General features: G+C 34.0%; 1 protein-coding gene across 2 annotated transcripts in view; it reads right to left on the bottom strand.

The window, feature by feature from the left end:
* GABRA1 (gamma-aminobutyric acid type A receptor subunit alpha1) overlaps positions 1-15,008 on the bottom strand; it is a 56,928-nt gene that overhangs the window by 41,446 nt on the left and 474 nt on the right. The window contains exons 1-3 of one of the 2 annotated variants that reach the window (XM_020901359.2): positions 14,894-14,982; positions 12,607-12,695; positions 9,173-9,285 (exon numbers count right to left, since the gene is read on the bottom strand). In XM_020901359.2, the coding sequence (XP_020757018.1) occupies positions 9,173-9,285; positions 12,607-12,680 (187 nt within the window). In that variant the 5' untranslated portion in view covers positions 12,681-12,695; positions 14,894-14,982. Of the gene's footprint in view, positions 1-9,172; positions 9,286-12,606; positions 12,696-14,893; positions 14,983-15,008 lie in introns of those variants that run through there. The other variant, XM_020901352.2, reaches the window with a different exon arrangement.

Below are 15,008 nucleotides of genomic sequence, written 5' to 3'. Positions count from 1 at the left end.
AAAGGTTCAAGATAGAGGGTCATTGTGAAGGAACTTCAGCCAGATTATAAATAGTGCCATGGTTAACTTGCTTTTTTGACAAAATAATGGTGGTTTGAAATCCAGTCCTCTTCAGATCAACCAGGCTTAAATGGAAAATGCACTCATACTCATGTGGTTTGGCTGAAAGCTAAGGCAATGGTTGAGGAACCTTCTTTTTCCCAATTCTAGAAAAACTTTGTCATTTCCCCCCTCTCCCCTCCAGCAAGAATTTTATATTTATACATATATATAAAGTTTATTATTTAAGGAACAATAGAATTTAAATCACTTGCTCTAATACCAGACTTTCTTGACTTAGCATTAGACTCTGAAGTTATTAGAAATATCTAGAAAGTATTCAAAGCCTTTCTATGGATCTCATGGGAAAAGTAAAGAATTTTATGCTTTGAAATATTCTATTTGAGAGCATACAACATGAGGCAGGAACTTCTAATGAAGTTTAGCTAGGAAGATTACACACCTAACCAAAGTTATACATGAATTAACCTCTTATATAATGAGGAAACTGTCTGCAAGTGGAAATCAATTAAAATAACTTGGTTGGAAGAAATGTTCAGAGACTAGATTAATCAGCAATTAATTTTTTTTCCAATCCAATATTTTTGTCACAATAATCCTCTGTCCAGTGTAAAATAATCAAGATTCTTTAGAATTAATATAACTGTATACACATGTTAAAGTTTTCAAAGGATAAAGATGGAATAGAGTTATGTAAAATGAAATTATGATGGTGGTTATTATTACAGCGATTAAGGATATCTAAGACAGTACATCAATGTAAATTAAGTTTATGATGATTAAAATTATTTTTTAAACAAGCACACCCTTAAAGATATGTTTCACATACAACATATACATATTATTTATATTACATACATGTGCACACACATATATTCACAAACATACATATATGCATACACATATGTACATACACTATTATAACCTCTGTAACAGCTAGACAGCAGTAGATCTGTTTTTACTAGGGATTTCCTACAGTGCTGATATCCTGCTGATAAGTATTGAAGTAACAGATGTTTTGAAGTGATAATTCAAAAAGATGATTAGCGCTTGAGGCAAAAATCAGAAAAGCAGTGTAGTATAGTAAGTAGTAAGCACATTGGATTAAGAGTCAAAACACTTGGATTTTAACTCCGATATTCCTAGAGAACAAGCTATGTGATTTTAGGACAATTCTTTAATATCTCTTAGACTATTTTATTACTTCTTTAGTGAAGAAATAATACCTGCACAATCAACTCCATTCTATTGGATTGAGAGTCAAATAGATGTATTTTCTGGGTATATTAGTCAACAAATGTTTATTGAGAGTTTTCTATGTGCTAGGAAGGCACTTTTCTAGATAACAGTAATACATTGGTTAACAAAAGTACAATTGTTCCTGTTCTTCGGCAGCATATCTCATAGTCTCAGGTAACACATATTTTAGGTAAATAGGTTAGAAAGATAGGTAAACAGGTAGGTAGATAGATAGAATTATATACATAGTTGTGTATAAGCACATAACCACGAATTACACTAGTTAATGTCAGATCATTATAAATGCTCTGAGAGAAGAGATGGCATTTGACTTGTGACCTAAAAGGTGAGAAAAATTCAAGGATGAACAGATCCAGGCAAAGACATTTCAAGGAGAGGAAAGAATAAAGCAAAGATCTAAAGCATAAAAGAAAGAATAAAGCAAAGATGAGAATAAATGCACTTTGTTTAAGAAAGCCCATACATCTGGAACTTGGTGATGCTGATGATCATGGTATAAGATGACGCTGCAAGAGACCCTGATGCTGGGAAGGATTGGGGGCAGGAGGAGAAGGGGATGACAGAGGATGAGATGGCTGGATGGCATCACCGACACGATGGAAATGAGTTTGAGTAAACTCTGGGAGTTGGTGATGGACAGGGAGGCCTGGCGTGCTGCGATTCATGGGGTTGCAAAGAGTCGGACATGACTGGAGTGACTGAACTGAACTGAACTGCAGAGGTAAAAGGGTCCACATTTAAAGAGCTCTTTATAGAAGCAGGTGACCTTTGTTCTAATGTAATAGGAAGCTTTGAGGTAATGAAGTGAAATAATGTTTCTTGTGGTTTAAGAAGACAACTGATTCTTTGTAAAGAGTGGAATGTAAGAGTGACTAATGTTTTTTAAAAATGGAAGAGGGAATCAGTAGTGAAGAATTGTAGGTGGTATTTTGTTAGGGATTCCTATTACAACAATTTAATATGGCACTGGCCATATTTTCAATGGAAATGCTGTCTACTAAGGATCTCAGAATAATAGGAACTCAGAAGAGTATTCACTGAGCACAGTTCTGGGTGCTTGTAACTTATGAAGGAGGTTTATTGCCTCCTGAACCTACTTTGCTGCTGTTAATTCACAGAGGCAGTCACTATATGGGGTCTGAATTGGCTAGCATCAGTCATTGTAATAAAGTATTTCTTAAAACCCCACTTTGAAATGGTCCTGTTTAGAAATTGAAAATATCTTGAGCTCACTACATAACCATCAATTTATACTCCTACCATCTGTGGGGTCGCACAGAGTCGGACACGACTGAAGTGACTTAGCAGCAGCAGCAGCATTAGACAATGTTTCAGCTCCCTGCCAATGTGCCTGGAGCAGCATTTTTGCTCCTTGTCCTTCATTTCCATTCCCTTAATTTTTTACCATTTTCCCCTACCTGCTAAAGTAGAGCAACTTAAAGTTCGTGATGCAACTGCTAAATCTGGATATGGAGTAGAAAATCACATTTTGAGATGTCTAGCCAATACCTGGTCCTTTTGTGTTTTCAGATTTCCAGAACTCAGATGATAGAAGCATCTCCCAGGGAAAAAAGGTAAAGATATTGCAGCAGATACCCATCTCTACTCCATTGAGAATGTCCCTCCTTCACTCCTTATATCATGGCATTTCTATTGGGAGAGGGCAAAGCTTTAGAAAAGGATATAATTGCTATATCGGAGAAATGGGTTTCTTTCAGTCTGTATAAGTCTTGATCAGAATTGCCCAATATGCAATAGCTTTGAGGCATCATACTTTCTATTCCCATTATGTAATTTTAATGAAATATAATGATTTAATAATTTAATGATTATATGAGAATAATAATCTTGGAGGGATATGCCATCCACTTAGGACTCGGTTTCAAGTTTTCAAAATGGCAGAGTCTGTGACTATGAACAATAAGATTCTTAACTCAGAAACACTACAAACATGATTTTTCAAATCAAGAACTCAAGTTCTGGCTGTAAAACACTGGCCATCTAAAGAATATATTTATATACACACACATACACACACACACAGACACACATATATTTAGTAGTTCACATTGGTTCTAGTATCAAGAGAGGAAATGTTAAATATATAAAAAGGTCAAAAGTAACTGCACAAAATATAAACTGCAGTTGTTTACTAATAATTTAGCCTTTATAACCTGAGCATAGTGTCAGAGGCTACATTTTATTTTAGGAAGTGCTTGGCACAATGATCTATACACAAAAAGGAAAAATGGAAGCAGGAAGTTTTTAAACATGCTAAAACATTCCTCTGGGCATCTCATTTGGATTCACTAGACAAGCTGGCTTCATGAGCTGACTGGATCTCTTAGCCAGTAAAGGTTAAAAGATGTTCTCTGTTCATTTTAACAGTTCTTCTTGTGTCTTTGGTAACTGCTTTTCCTCTAAAATTCAATTGAATTATGAACTGTCTAGATATAGTATTTCAGTGGAAATAGACTACATTAAGCCAAAGTCTGAGCATCTGCTCCACACCTTGCATTAAAAGCACCAGACAAAGCTATCGCAAATTCAAAAAGAATTCTAGAGTAGAATTTCAAAAGTTTATATGACAAGCTATTAATTGTAAAGTAAATATATCAACAGCAATAACAAATATTGGAGAAGTCTAATGTTTTAAATTGTTTTGGGATACTGCCAGTAATTCAGGATCTTTTTTTATTGAAAGTGAATATATTGTGACATAATATCTTGTCCTCTAAATTTTTGAAATTCTGGCTTTTTAATATAAATACAAAATGTGTGCTTTAAATTAGGTGAACATAAATAAAACGATTGCCTCTGATTTCAACATCAAACAGCATATAAAAACATAAAAAAGATCACATGAATATCAGATTTCATCTTGAGATAAAGTCTAGTTACCTAAAGTTTGTAAAGTTGCACAAAATTTCACAGAAGTTAATCTGATTTTTTTTTTCCTCAGAGCACTCTTTAGTGTTCCACCTTGAATTATTTTGACATAAAGAAACATAACCCAAGATGCCAAGTTAATTCCCCAAGGAGCCAATACCACTTTGCCAGCAGCACTCATATTCAGCCCAGTCTCCTTGCCTGGTGGGAGATACTTGTTATCTTAAAGCTGAGATCTCTTGCAGTTATTAGGCTAAAGGAAATCTAAAAGTTCTCATACAGGCATAAAAAAATCCAAAATTGGGAAAATCAAGAAGATAAGGAGTATGCTTTGAGGCATAGATTGTTTATCAGATAGTATGTCAGTGCTCAAATACCTTGAGAGAAAATCCCAGCTACATTCCAGTTATAAATACTCATCCAACTGATAGCTTCAATTAAGTAAAATCTAAAACAACAACAACAACAACCCAATTCTGTAACACAGGAAAAAGAAGAAAATCTTAACTAAATATGTTAAGTGTATAGAAGGAATAAATAAGTAGTTTCACCGGTGGTTCAGTCATAAAGAACCTGCCTGTAATGCGGGAGATGTGGCAGGAACCTAAGGTTTGATTCCTAGGTCAGGAAGATCCCCTCGAATGGAAAATAGCAACCCACTTCAGTATTCTTGCCTGGAAAATTCCATGGACAGCCCATGGGGTTGCAAAAGAGTCAGACACGACTCAGTGATTAAAAAAAATATCAGGAATAAAGTCAATTCTCTACCTACATTCCTGCCTACCTATTTACTTCTCCCATCCATCTGGGTTTGTCGCATGATGAGTACACACGGGTACTCTTTCACTGCAAAGAGAGACGCAGCCTGTCTAAATGGTGGGGCAGAGAGGGCAGGGAAGATGTTACTGGAAGGACACTGCTTCTCCTTAAAAACCTGAAAACTTTCTTCAGAATGCAGTTTTGGATCTTTGTTTCTGGATTGTTCTTACCCTTACTCCTAGAGTGCAGGGAAAGCCAATGCGATGGTGGCTGAAATTTTACTCAGATAGGTGTAATTTGGGGGAGAGCATCATTTAATGTTTTAGAAAGTTGGAGAAAATTTAGGCTTCTTTAGTTTTAGACTCACAGCCAATAAGGAGAAACCTTGAGAAAACAGATTTCCTCAGAAGGTATTTGGTTTGTCTTGATTTAAAATGAAAAAGGAATCTTGATTAATCAAGGAACACCTCAGCCTAGCCAGCCTCGTAACACAGATGCCTCTCCTGTGCCAGCTTCTCTAGTTGTTCGCCTCTGCCTTCTCCAGCTCTCTCACTTTTCTCCATTCTTTCTCCTTATTTTCAATACCCTCTTTCAATACCCTCTTGCTCTCCTTTCTGCTCTAACCTTTCCTTTCTTATCTTGCCTTTTTTTTTTTTTTTTTTTCTGGATTTTACCTCCTCTCCTTCCTCAACCATTTTATTCTTCTGTGGTAACCATGCTTTAGGCAAGAGCCTTTCAAAAACATTCTTTGGTCCCTGGTTGCAAGGAAGAAGGAGCCTTCTACACCTTGCCCTCAAGGAAGGCAATATTAGATGAGAATGAACGCAACAATCACTGAAAATTTTGATTTCTATTTTCTGGCTACAGATTATTTCAATTCAAGTCTATTTAAAGCTTCCTTCCTTAATTTTGTACTTAAAATATGAATTTGCCAAATGTTTTTCTCTTTATGTCCCTGAATAGAGGATATTACTGGAATTCCACACACTATCCTTTTTAGTGTTATCTTTTTTAAACTGAGATAGACTTCCAGGATATAATTTTTTATGTTGTCCTTAAATTTGTTTCTTAATTTTTGGATCTAGGGTGTACATTTCCAAAGAGTAATGTTACACCTTTGGATGCTGTGTGTGTTTCTAAAAGACAGGTCATGATGAAACTGCACGTACTACAGTTTCTTACATTAGTCTCAAGTCTTAGCTTATCACATTTCTATATTTTATCAAGGCATTCAGAACAAAATATCCCTGCCTTCTGCACAATGTTGTTATTTTTATAAAACCAGACTTTTATCATAATAAAGAAGACAGTGAGCTCCTTTCTCTTGCAAGAAAAGATTATTCCAGCTGTGATCATGAACCCACTATGAGGAAATTTTTACCCCCTTTATAAGCTAATGATAATCTTTCAAGTATTGCCTCTACATAGTTTTTGCATTGAAAAGCAAATGAATCATGTAAAAACTTGATTTTTATAATGGAGAGCTACTAGAATGCATGTTAAACTTAGCTTACCAGAAATCTATGGTAAAGACATAGAATTAAATAATTCTGTAGAAATGTATGTAATAGATAATTTCAATTTATAACATCCAAAAATCATGCATGATTTTAACATTTTTCTCTAATTCTGTAGCTCATTATGTTTATAAAATATCTAAAAACTGTGTTTAATATTTAAGGCTGTATTTTTCTAAAGATAGATAAACATTCTCAAAATGTACTTAAACAGGTAAATGAGATAGGTAATAAACACATCCCATTATATCCCTTAAAACTGAAAAGGCACTCCAAAAAATGACAAAAATTAAGATAGTATTAAAACTTTTTCATAAATCTCAAATCCATCAGATTTAATTGCAGTATGTTCTAGGATGACACATAAAGTAGAAATAAAGGAAATTATTTAGGCTACTTTAAAATTTGTTTTCATGTCTATCATAACCTCAAAATCACCATTTCCAGAAATCACAAATATCAGAAAATCCTCTTTAAAAAGAATAAAGCAGACCCATTTTAAAACTTTTTCCTGAGCCCTTGAATCCTCTACTATGGTAGAGGACATTATATTCACTTCAATTAAAAAGAATATATCTTATCTATATTTAGCCTACCACTACTCTCTGTTCTTTACATAACTATCTTTGTTATTCTGAGGGGGTTAAGTAGATAATATATTAGATTCCATGAAAATTGCTGCCTGAATTAATGTAGTTGTTTCTGTATAATAAATTCACTATTATCCTGATCTTGAAAGAGTAGCTTTTAAACTCATTCTGAGTCTGTATTATGTATCTTCAAGGTTTGTGACTCTCCAAGACTTAGGTATGCATATGAGGAGTAGGTGAAATGCTTCCTGCTTACATTATATTTAATTAAAGAATTGACATATACATTTATTAAAGTTATTATATATAATTAAATTTAAATGAGCAGTCATGGATGTGTTATCTACTCCAAATAACAATATGACCACTTAGCTGATTATTAAAGGTGTATGTGTGTGTATAAAATTGTTTAACAAACTTAAAACTATGCACAGAACTTAAAAGAGGATACTCATATTCACATGCTAAAGTATTAAATGCAATTTCCTAAACTAGAATGAAGATAAGATTTTCTAGATATATTATAAAATTCTGCAGATTTTCTATGGATTGATATGGAGAAGGAAGATGAATAAGTAAACAAATCAGATGCATGCCCATTTGTAAACGTTATTATCACTATTCTGACTGTTTTTGTCTGCTCCTCCCCTACCTGTAGTATTTGCAATTTATTTCAAATTTTATAAACTAAGAACAATTTTCCTGAAACTGCTCTAGATGTTTAGATATACACAGATTTTATATTAATACAGCACACACACATTTATGCACTCTATTTTGTGACCGACACATTTTATTCCTTAATACTTTTTCAAAGAACTTAGTAAGGGGAAACCAAGTGGAATACAACAAACCTGGAGGAATTTGTATAGCATGTCCTAGAATGAATGTTTGAGATTGATAGGAAGGGACACCTGGTAAGACCTTTGACATATTTCTGAATTGCACCTTTGACAAAGGAGTTTCCCTTAAACCTCTGAGACACTAGTGGCATTTGGCGGTCTCAAAGCAGACCTACGACCTTGTGATCACACTACATAAAGTGTTAAAATGAAGATTCTAAATCCATGGATTTAGAATGACAGATTCTAAATCCATGTTACCATTCTGTTTTAAAATCACAAATTGAATTCTTAAGCTTCTTATTCTTTGCATATCTTTGCTGTCTAGATGGAGAAGAGATGAATTTCTTAAAACTGCCATTTTAAATATTTCTATTAAATAGTTTCAACAAATGCTCTGGATAAAGTACAGCATAAATTATAGTCTGGAGTCATAGATTCTAACCTTAGTTTCTTATGTGACTTTGAATAATAATTCATTTCTTTGCCTCATTTGTTTTACTCTGAGATCAATATTTTGTTTTGACTTTATTATTCTTTGCTTAACTAAATAAGATAGGTTGGTTATCTTATTCAAAGCTATTTAAATAAGTGTGCAATGTCTTGTACTATTTGCTTTTATTGTTATAAATATTGTATTATTAAGTGCTATCTTCTTCCTGAGTAGAAATTCATTAGTAAACCAATTAACTGGTATACAAAGAAAAATACATTTTTACTACAGAAAATTACAGTTTAAGTTTAAATGCACCGAGATAAAGAATACTACCATCTATCTCATTCACCTTTAGTCCCAGAGATGGGGTTAATCTAACACAAAAGAGTGGATCAGTCTGTAATATTCCACAAGAAATGTTTACAGCAACGGATTCAGAGATATTCTAGTTGAATCCAATGCAAACAAAGCAATGTGGAATGAAATAGCAATGCAGTCTTTGGGCTGGAAGGAAGAATATTACCTGCCTTTCTCCCTTGTAAAATCAAATCATACTTGCAAACGATTATGAATGTCAAGTAAATGTAACATTACTTTCATGACATTATGAGAAGTTTGAATTATCTTTTATCACGTTTGGGTATGTGCATGGGATGACCATGGAAAATTGAATTAACATTGGGCAATCTATTGAAAATAGGATGAGTCATTACACTACATGCTGTCATTCTTCTTACTTTACCATGTAGAGGGAAGCAATGTTTTAATAGTAAAGGCTTAATATTGTTCTCTAAAATAAAACACAATAATGCTACTCACCTCCTAATCCCGGTCTCAGGCGATTGTCATAACCGTCTAGGAGTCGGTCCAAAATCCTGGTGAAGACAGTGGTGTTGTCTTTAAGTTCATCTTGTAGTGAGGGTTGTCCATAGCTGAAATATCAGAGGCAATAGCTAAATTATACATTTTGACTAAAACCTTCTTCCAAATAAACCCTTCCGCAATTTTTTCAAATTCCTTTCTATTGAGTCTTAATTTGAAAATTCCTTCTGATAAAGTGAAAAAAAAAAGCTTAATTCTTAACATTTTCTCATATTTGTTCTCATAGATGATATGCTCTATATTCTAATATTTCTAACTATGGAAGGAAAATTATACGACATGAGTTGTCTCTTTACATTTATAATTCTCAGTGTGTGTACAAAGTTGTAATGCATGTTTTCTCTGGTGAAGCAAGAACATTAATGCACACTACTGAAAAACCAAAATCTGGGAAACTTCTTTCCAAATTAAAAAAATGTATTTATGAGCTACCAAAGTAGTTAATATCTTTGTTTTCATTTAATATATGGAATAATCCGAAAATTGCATCTACCAACATGCCTCCCTTCGTCCACTTCCTATGTTTCTTTTGTGGTTTTTGATGTTCTTTCAGGTGTTTAAATGAAAAAAATAGATAGAACTTGTTACTTTTGATAATTATTTGTTCACATCAGTGTGTAATTTCTATTTCCATCAAGGTTTATGAACCAATAAACCAAAAATTTTTATAATTTGTCTATTCAAACCTCTAATTAATTGAATTTTTGTCCTTGTTGGTCTTAGAAGTAAAATATACCCTGGAAAAGGTAAGGTCCAATATTCTAAATTTATGGTTTTACTAAGCGGTAATGCAAGATTACTGTTTTAAGAAAGCACAGCTATTTGTGAGCAGAGTTTGAACTAGAATCCAGTTTTCTTTAACTTTTAGTCTAAAACATTATTTTCATTCTTCTATATCAGAGTAATTATTCCTGTTTAATTCTTTCTATATGAATATCTAGTTTTTAACCCCTTATCATTACTAGTCTTTGAATTTTGATCATGTAATAACCACAGTTCAAATACTGTATATTTATTATATCAATCACATTATTATCTATGCTCCTTAAGTCATATTTTCTGTAATGATTAAGATGACACTTCCAAAATCCTTTGGGAGAACTGTCTTCTATTTTAGGATAGATCACACTTACTGAGACATTTCATTGATAGCTCTGACCTTGAGAAAAAATGAATATTAGAGTGTAAACTAAAAAACTGACATAAAATTATCACTCTCATACTTTCTACGTAATATGCTTTTGGCTTCTCACTTGTGTGTTTATATTACTGATTAATCTAAAAAAAATAGTAACAGTTGAAACCAGGATTCACTTATTTGACAAAAGCAAGAAATATAATCAAGTATCAATTAAAAAACAAACACTATTGTTTAGGTAATTAATGTTATATTGGTAAAATGCAAAACTTTTCTGATAAAATTTTAATAAGCTATTATAACTAAAATCTATTCATGAATATGAAATATATTAATTGTACCTCTTTGAAACAGTTTTACAGTATCATAAATTCAATATTAATACCATGCAGATTGAGGGTTTACTCTCTTTTGGCAGAATTAAAGATCTTCCTGGTTTCTGAAATCAAATTTTCAACAAGCTCTGTGTCTTCCAGGATGTCTCACTAGCAGATGACAGCAGTAAAGCAAAAATAGTATTCTGAAGGCAATTATTTTTAAAAACTCATTGTCACAAAACCTACTGCCATGCATGCATCTTTCAAGGATACTAGAAGGTCATCTTGATAAAGGTGGAAAAGAAATGCTAGCACACTTTGAGTTGTAAATAGGGCCTGATCAAGTATTCTGAGGAAGAAGCACTAAAATAAGAAGGAGGAAATGATGAGATGAAGTGACATGACAGAGCATATTAGATTGCGAATATGGTTCCCCCAAAATGGAGTGGTCTATTACCTTTACCTGCATTTCCTTTGTTTTTATAGCATATGTCAAATTCAGGAAAGGCTTTTCTCCCCCTGGTTTGATTTTAGAAATGTTGTTCTTACCAGTTGTTTGCACTGGAATACAAATGCCAAAAGAGTCTTTTCCCTCCCTCCCAGCAAACCATTTCTGCTCTGCCAACTGGAATGATAATCATTCTTTTATGTGATTTTCTTAATCAGGTTATGCTTCATCTTTAATTCTCATTTACTATTTAATTGTAAAAGAATAAGCCTAAGATAAAGATCAAGATTATTTATTTGCTATTAAACACTCATGCCAATGTAATGTCTCCTAAACTGAATATATAATTTATAAGTTGTAGAGAAATGTCAGTTACAGTACTTGATTTTGATTCCGTATGAGCCACTATATAATAAAACACTGTGCACTAACTCCATCTACAGGTCATCACAATAGTAACACTTCATATAATTTTTCAAAAGCAGTGAGGAACCTTTTACTCCTCAGATTAAGAGTATCTGACAATAATGCATTTCCTGTTCATCTGGCAGTCATTATTCACTATGCACAATAACAAACATTAAAAATGGACAACTTCTCAATTGAAAAAAATCCTCCTAAATCCTTATATTTCCAGACTATTCCATCTCTTTGCCTTAACTTGTAAGGGTTCACTTTTCGTTACATTATGGAGAATCTTAGATTTTTATAGTATGGCTAAGACTTTGGCCACAGGAATAGATTATACTAGAAATATAAAAGCAGATAAAGGAGAATCTGAAATACTTGGTCATTTATATCTCTGCTATTATAATGTATCTATAAGCTTGATGGGATCATTAACTAATATTTTGAATATAGTTAATCACATTATTACACTTTTCTCATAACTTGTCTCCAGAGTAAACTTAAATAGAGAAGTTCAGTTTTATCTACTGTTCTTAAATGTGTCTCGTATACTCTACTTCTATTAGTTATATAAATAGTTTCAAAACAAAATGCACATGCATTTATAAAAACTTATAACATTCAAATTAAAAATATTATTCTAAAGTTTCTACTTGCACATAGTCAGAAGTTACTCTATGATCTTTGCAACTAGAGAAATTTTCTTGTTGGAAAATCAACTTACATAGTATGCAGATATTAATTGGGGTAACTTTTTTATGAATTAGGAAACTGCATGTTTTGTTTGGTTACAACTGAGCAGTGAAAAGTTCAATTTAAGAATTAAATGGTGAATTAACACATTCCTTAACAAAAGAGTGTTAAGTGTAGTCTAACTAACATGCAAATAAGATGATTATTTTTTTATACTGTTCTACTTTATTAGCGGGAATTTTATTGCAGTTAAGTTTTTTTAATCCCCTTAGTCATGAATTTATCCAAGGTTAATTTTCTTCACTCAGAAAGAATAAATGAAAAGTTACAGAAATTCTCATGCAGATTTAAAATAAAGCGTCCCCACCTTCTTCCAGTCAGTGTGGTCAGAAAGAGGGTCCAGGCCCAAAGGTAGTCAGAGAGACCCGGACTTTTCTTCATTGCGGGCTTGTGCAGCTGAAAAGTAGAACAAGTAGAGATCAATGTCTCTTGCAAGAAACATCAGGTTATAACCACTAGGGCTGACTGAGGCAGTTCAGATAAATGCTTTGAAGTCAGGAAATGACCTCACTGGGATATGACACCTCATTGGAAGCAATGGAAACCTGGACCATCCATTCTCCACTTTCCCTTCCATTTCTCCATTCAGAAATATCAGTGTCTTAATTTCTCCCATAAAAGAATACAAGTTGAATGCTCTCAGGTGATAAGATTGCTCAACATACAATTGTGAGTTGTTTTTTTCTCTAGGCTTTATATTTCCAGTATAGTTTGAATTACTCTCCTCTTGTTTATCATCTGATAAATTTGACCTTTCTGATTTGAGTTCCCACAACTGCACTGTGCATTAAATATCTTCAGCTGGTGTCTACAATGGAGAGAGCCTGTTCGGGGGCTGTGATGGGGTAGGTTATTATGCTTTGATAACTGAATTCATCTTGGGGTTCTGGATACACCTTGATTTCAGAAGCAACTGCTATTTATCTTAAAAAAAAAAAATCATGAGATGTGCTGTTGAATCCTGAAGTCGTGCTTGTAATTCTCTGCCTGTGATTGCCTTGTTAAATATGCTCACTAATGCTTCTGTGGGGCTAAAGGACACACTTTATAGTCAGTCCATGTGCTGGTCTCTCACACACAAACCACACTCGCAGAAATGCACACAAACATGCCTACACATATCTTTTAAGCCCTCTTGGATTCTGCCGGGTTGCTGCTAGAAAATGTTTCATCTCAAACAGATGGAAACTGGAGTGCTTTGCTTTGCATGAATAAGGGGATCTTTTTTCCCTCTTAGGTAAAGTGCAATCAATCACCATCTGATTGTTGAATTTAGACTTAGGTAGTGGGATGCTGGAGGGATGAAGGAGTCTGGAAAGCTTAGAGAATTTTTAAAATTATCTATTTGTGCAGTTTTTAAAAATAAGTACACTACCTGGAGAAGGAGAAGATATGGTAACACTTTACTTGAATGTGCTATAATTGATTCCAGTTATGAAAATGTTCAAGGTAAAATTTGTTAGCACTTCCCTGAATCCTTCAGGAGGTCAGTGATTAATGGACTGCAAGTCTTTTAAAGCGTATTTTTCATGAGACACTCTATAGTTTAATGTGGTATGCCTTTAAATACATCTACACAAATGCTTTCCGCACTCTCTGGGATCATTTATATCAGTAAAAATCATTCCAAATGGCAATGTAAGCAATGAAACATAATTAAGGTGCTTACAGTGGACAGTCTAGATCTAGAGATAAGAACTGTGAGATTCACAGTTTTTCCCTAAATTAGTGACTGCTTTTAACACAGAAGAGTTGAATAGAATGAGGAATATTGGATAAATATCCTCATGTTAAAATATTGCATCTAAATTGCATAATTATATTAATCTTTTATTAATCTTCAACATCTGTTATGAAGGAAAAACAACTTCCCCTACCCTCTTAATATTTGTTGATCTTTATAAAAAAAGGGTAATTCCCGAAGGAATAAATGAAACAAAACAAAACCCCAAAGCAAGATACCATTGCTTTCTGTCCCCCTCTGACATTTTAAAAAGAGGAAAACAAACCTATCATGGCACTTGAGTTGTTGAGTAAGAAAGTTTCTTGCAAATACAAACATAATAGTTTAAGAGAAACGCTAAGCTGTCTCCTAACCCTTTCCCACCTTCAACCTCACCTCATCAAACACACACTCCAAACACCCATATCCCATGCCACCCACATCAAATGAGAACTTGAGTTTTTTTTTTCTTCGTGTTCAGAATGGGAGAGACCCCTACACCAGAGGGCATTTCAGCAGCGTCCACCGGAAAGAAGAAAAGAGGCTTTTTTTTTTTTTTTTTTTTTTTTGCACCCAGAAGGAGAGTGCCTTCCCTAAGATATGCAACGTTGAGACATGTTTTCTATACCAGCGTCTTAACTTTAGAGGATGCCCCCCCACCCAACGCCCCTCCCCACTTCACCTCAGCTCCCTTTTGCCAAAAAAAAAAGAGACCAAAACAACATGTCACCACCCACCCCGCGGAATACATTCAAATCTGCCTGCCAAAGGAAGGAAAGAAAAGAAAGACGGGGAAAATAATAATAATGACGATAATGCTCCTAGACCGCTGCGGTTTTAACCCTGATAGAAAAACATTCGTTGTGTCTACCTGCTGTGGGATCAGGTTCTTGTCCTGTTCCCTCCTTCTCTTTTCCCTATTGCATTCTGGTCTCTCCAGCAAGGAAAAGGCACGTTCAAAGCTCTGCGTGCTGCGGTCCGAAGCC

The sequence above is a fragment of the Odocoileus virginianus genome, chromosome 3 (genome assembly GCF_023699985.2).
Source record: "Odocoileus virginianus isolate 20LAN1187 ecotype Illinois chromosome 3, Ovbor_1.2, whole genome shotgun sequence".
In the NCBI taxonomy this organism is placed as follows: Eukaryota; Metazoa; Chordata; class Mammalia; order Artiodactyla; family Cervidae; genus Odocoileus; species Odocoileus virginianus.
The sequence above is the reverse complement of the archived record's forward strand: the minus strand, read 5'-3'. Positions and strand labels throughout refer to the sequence as shown.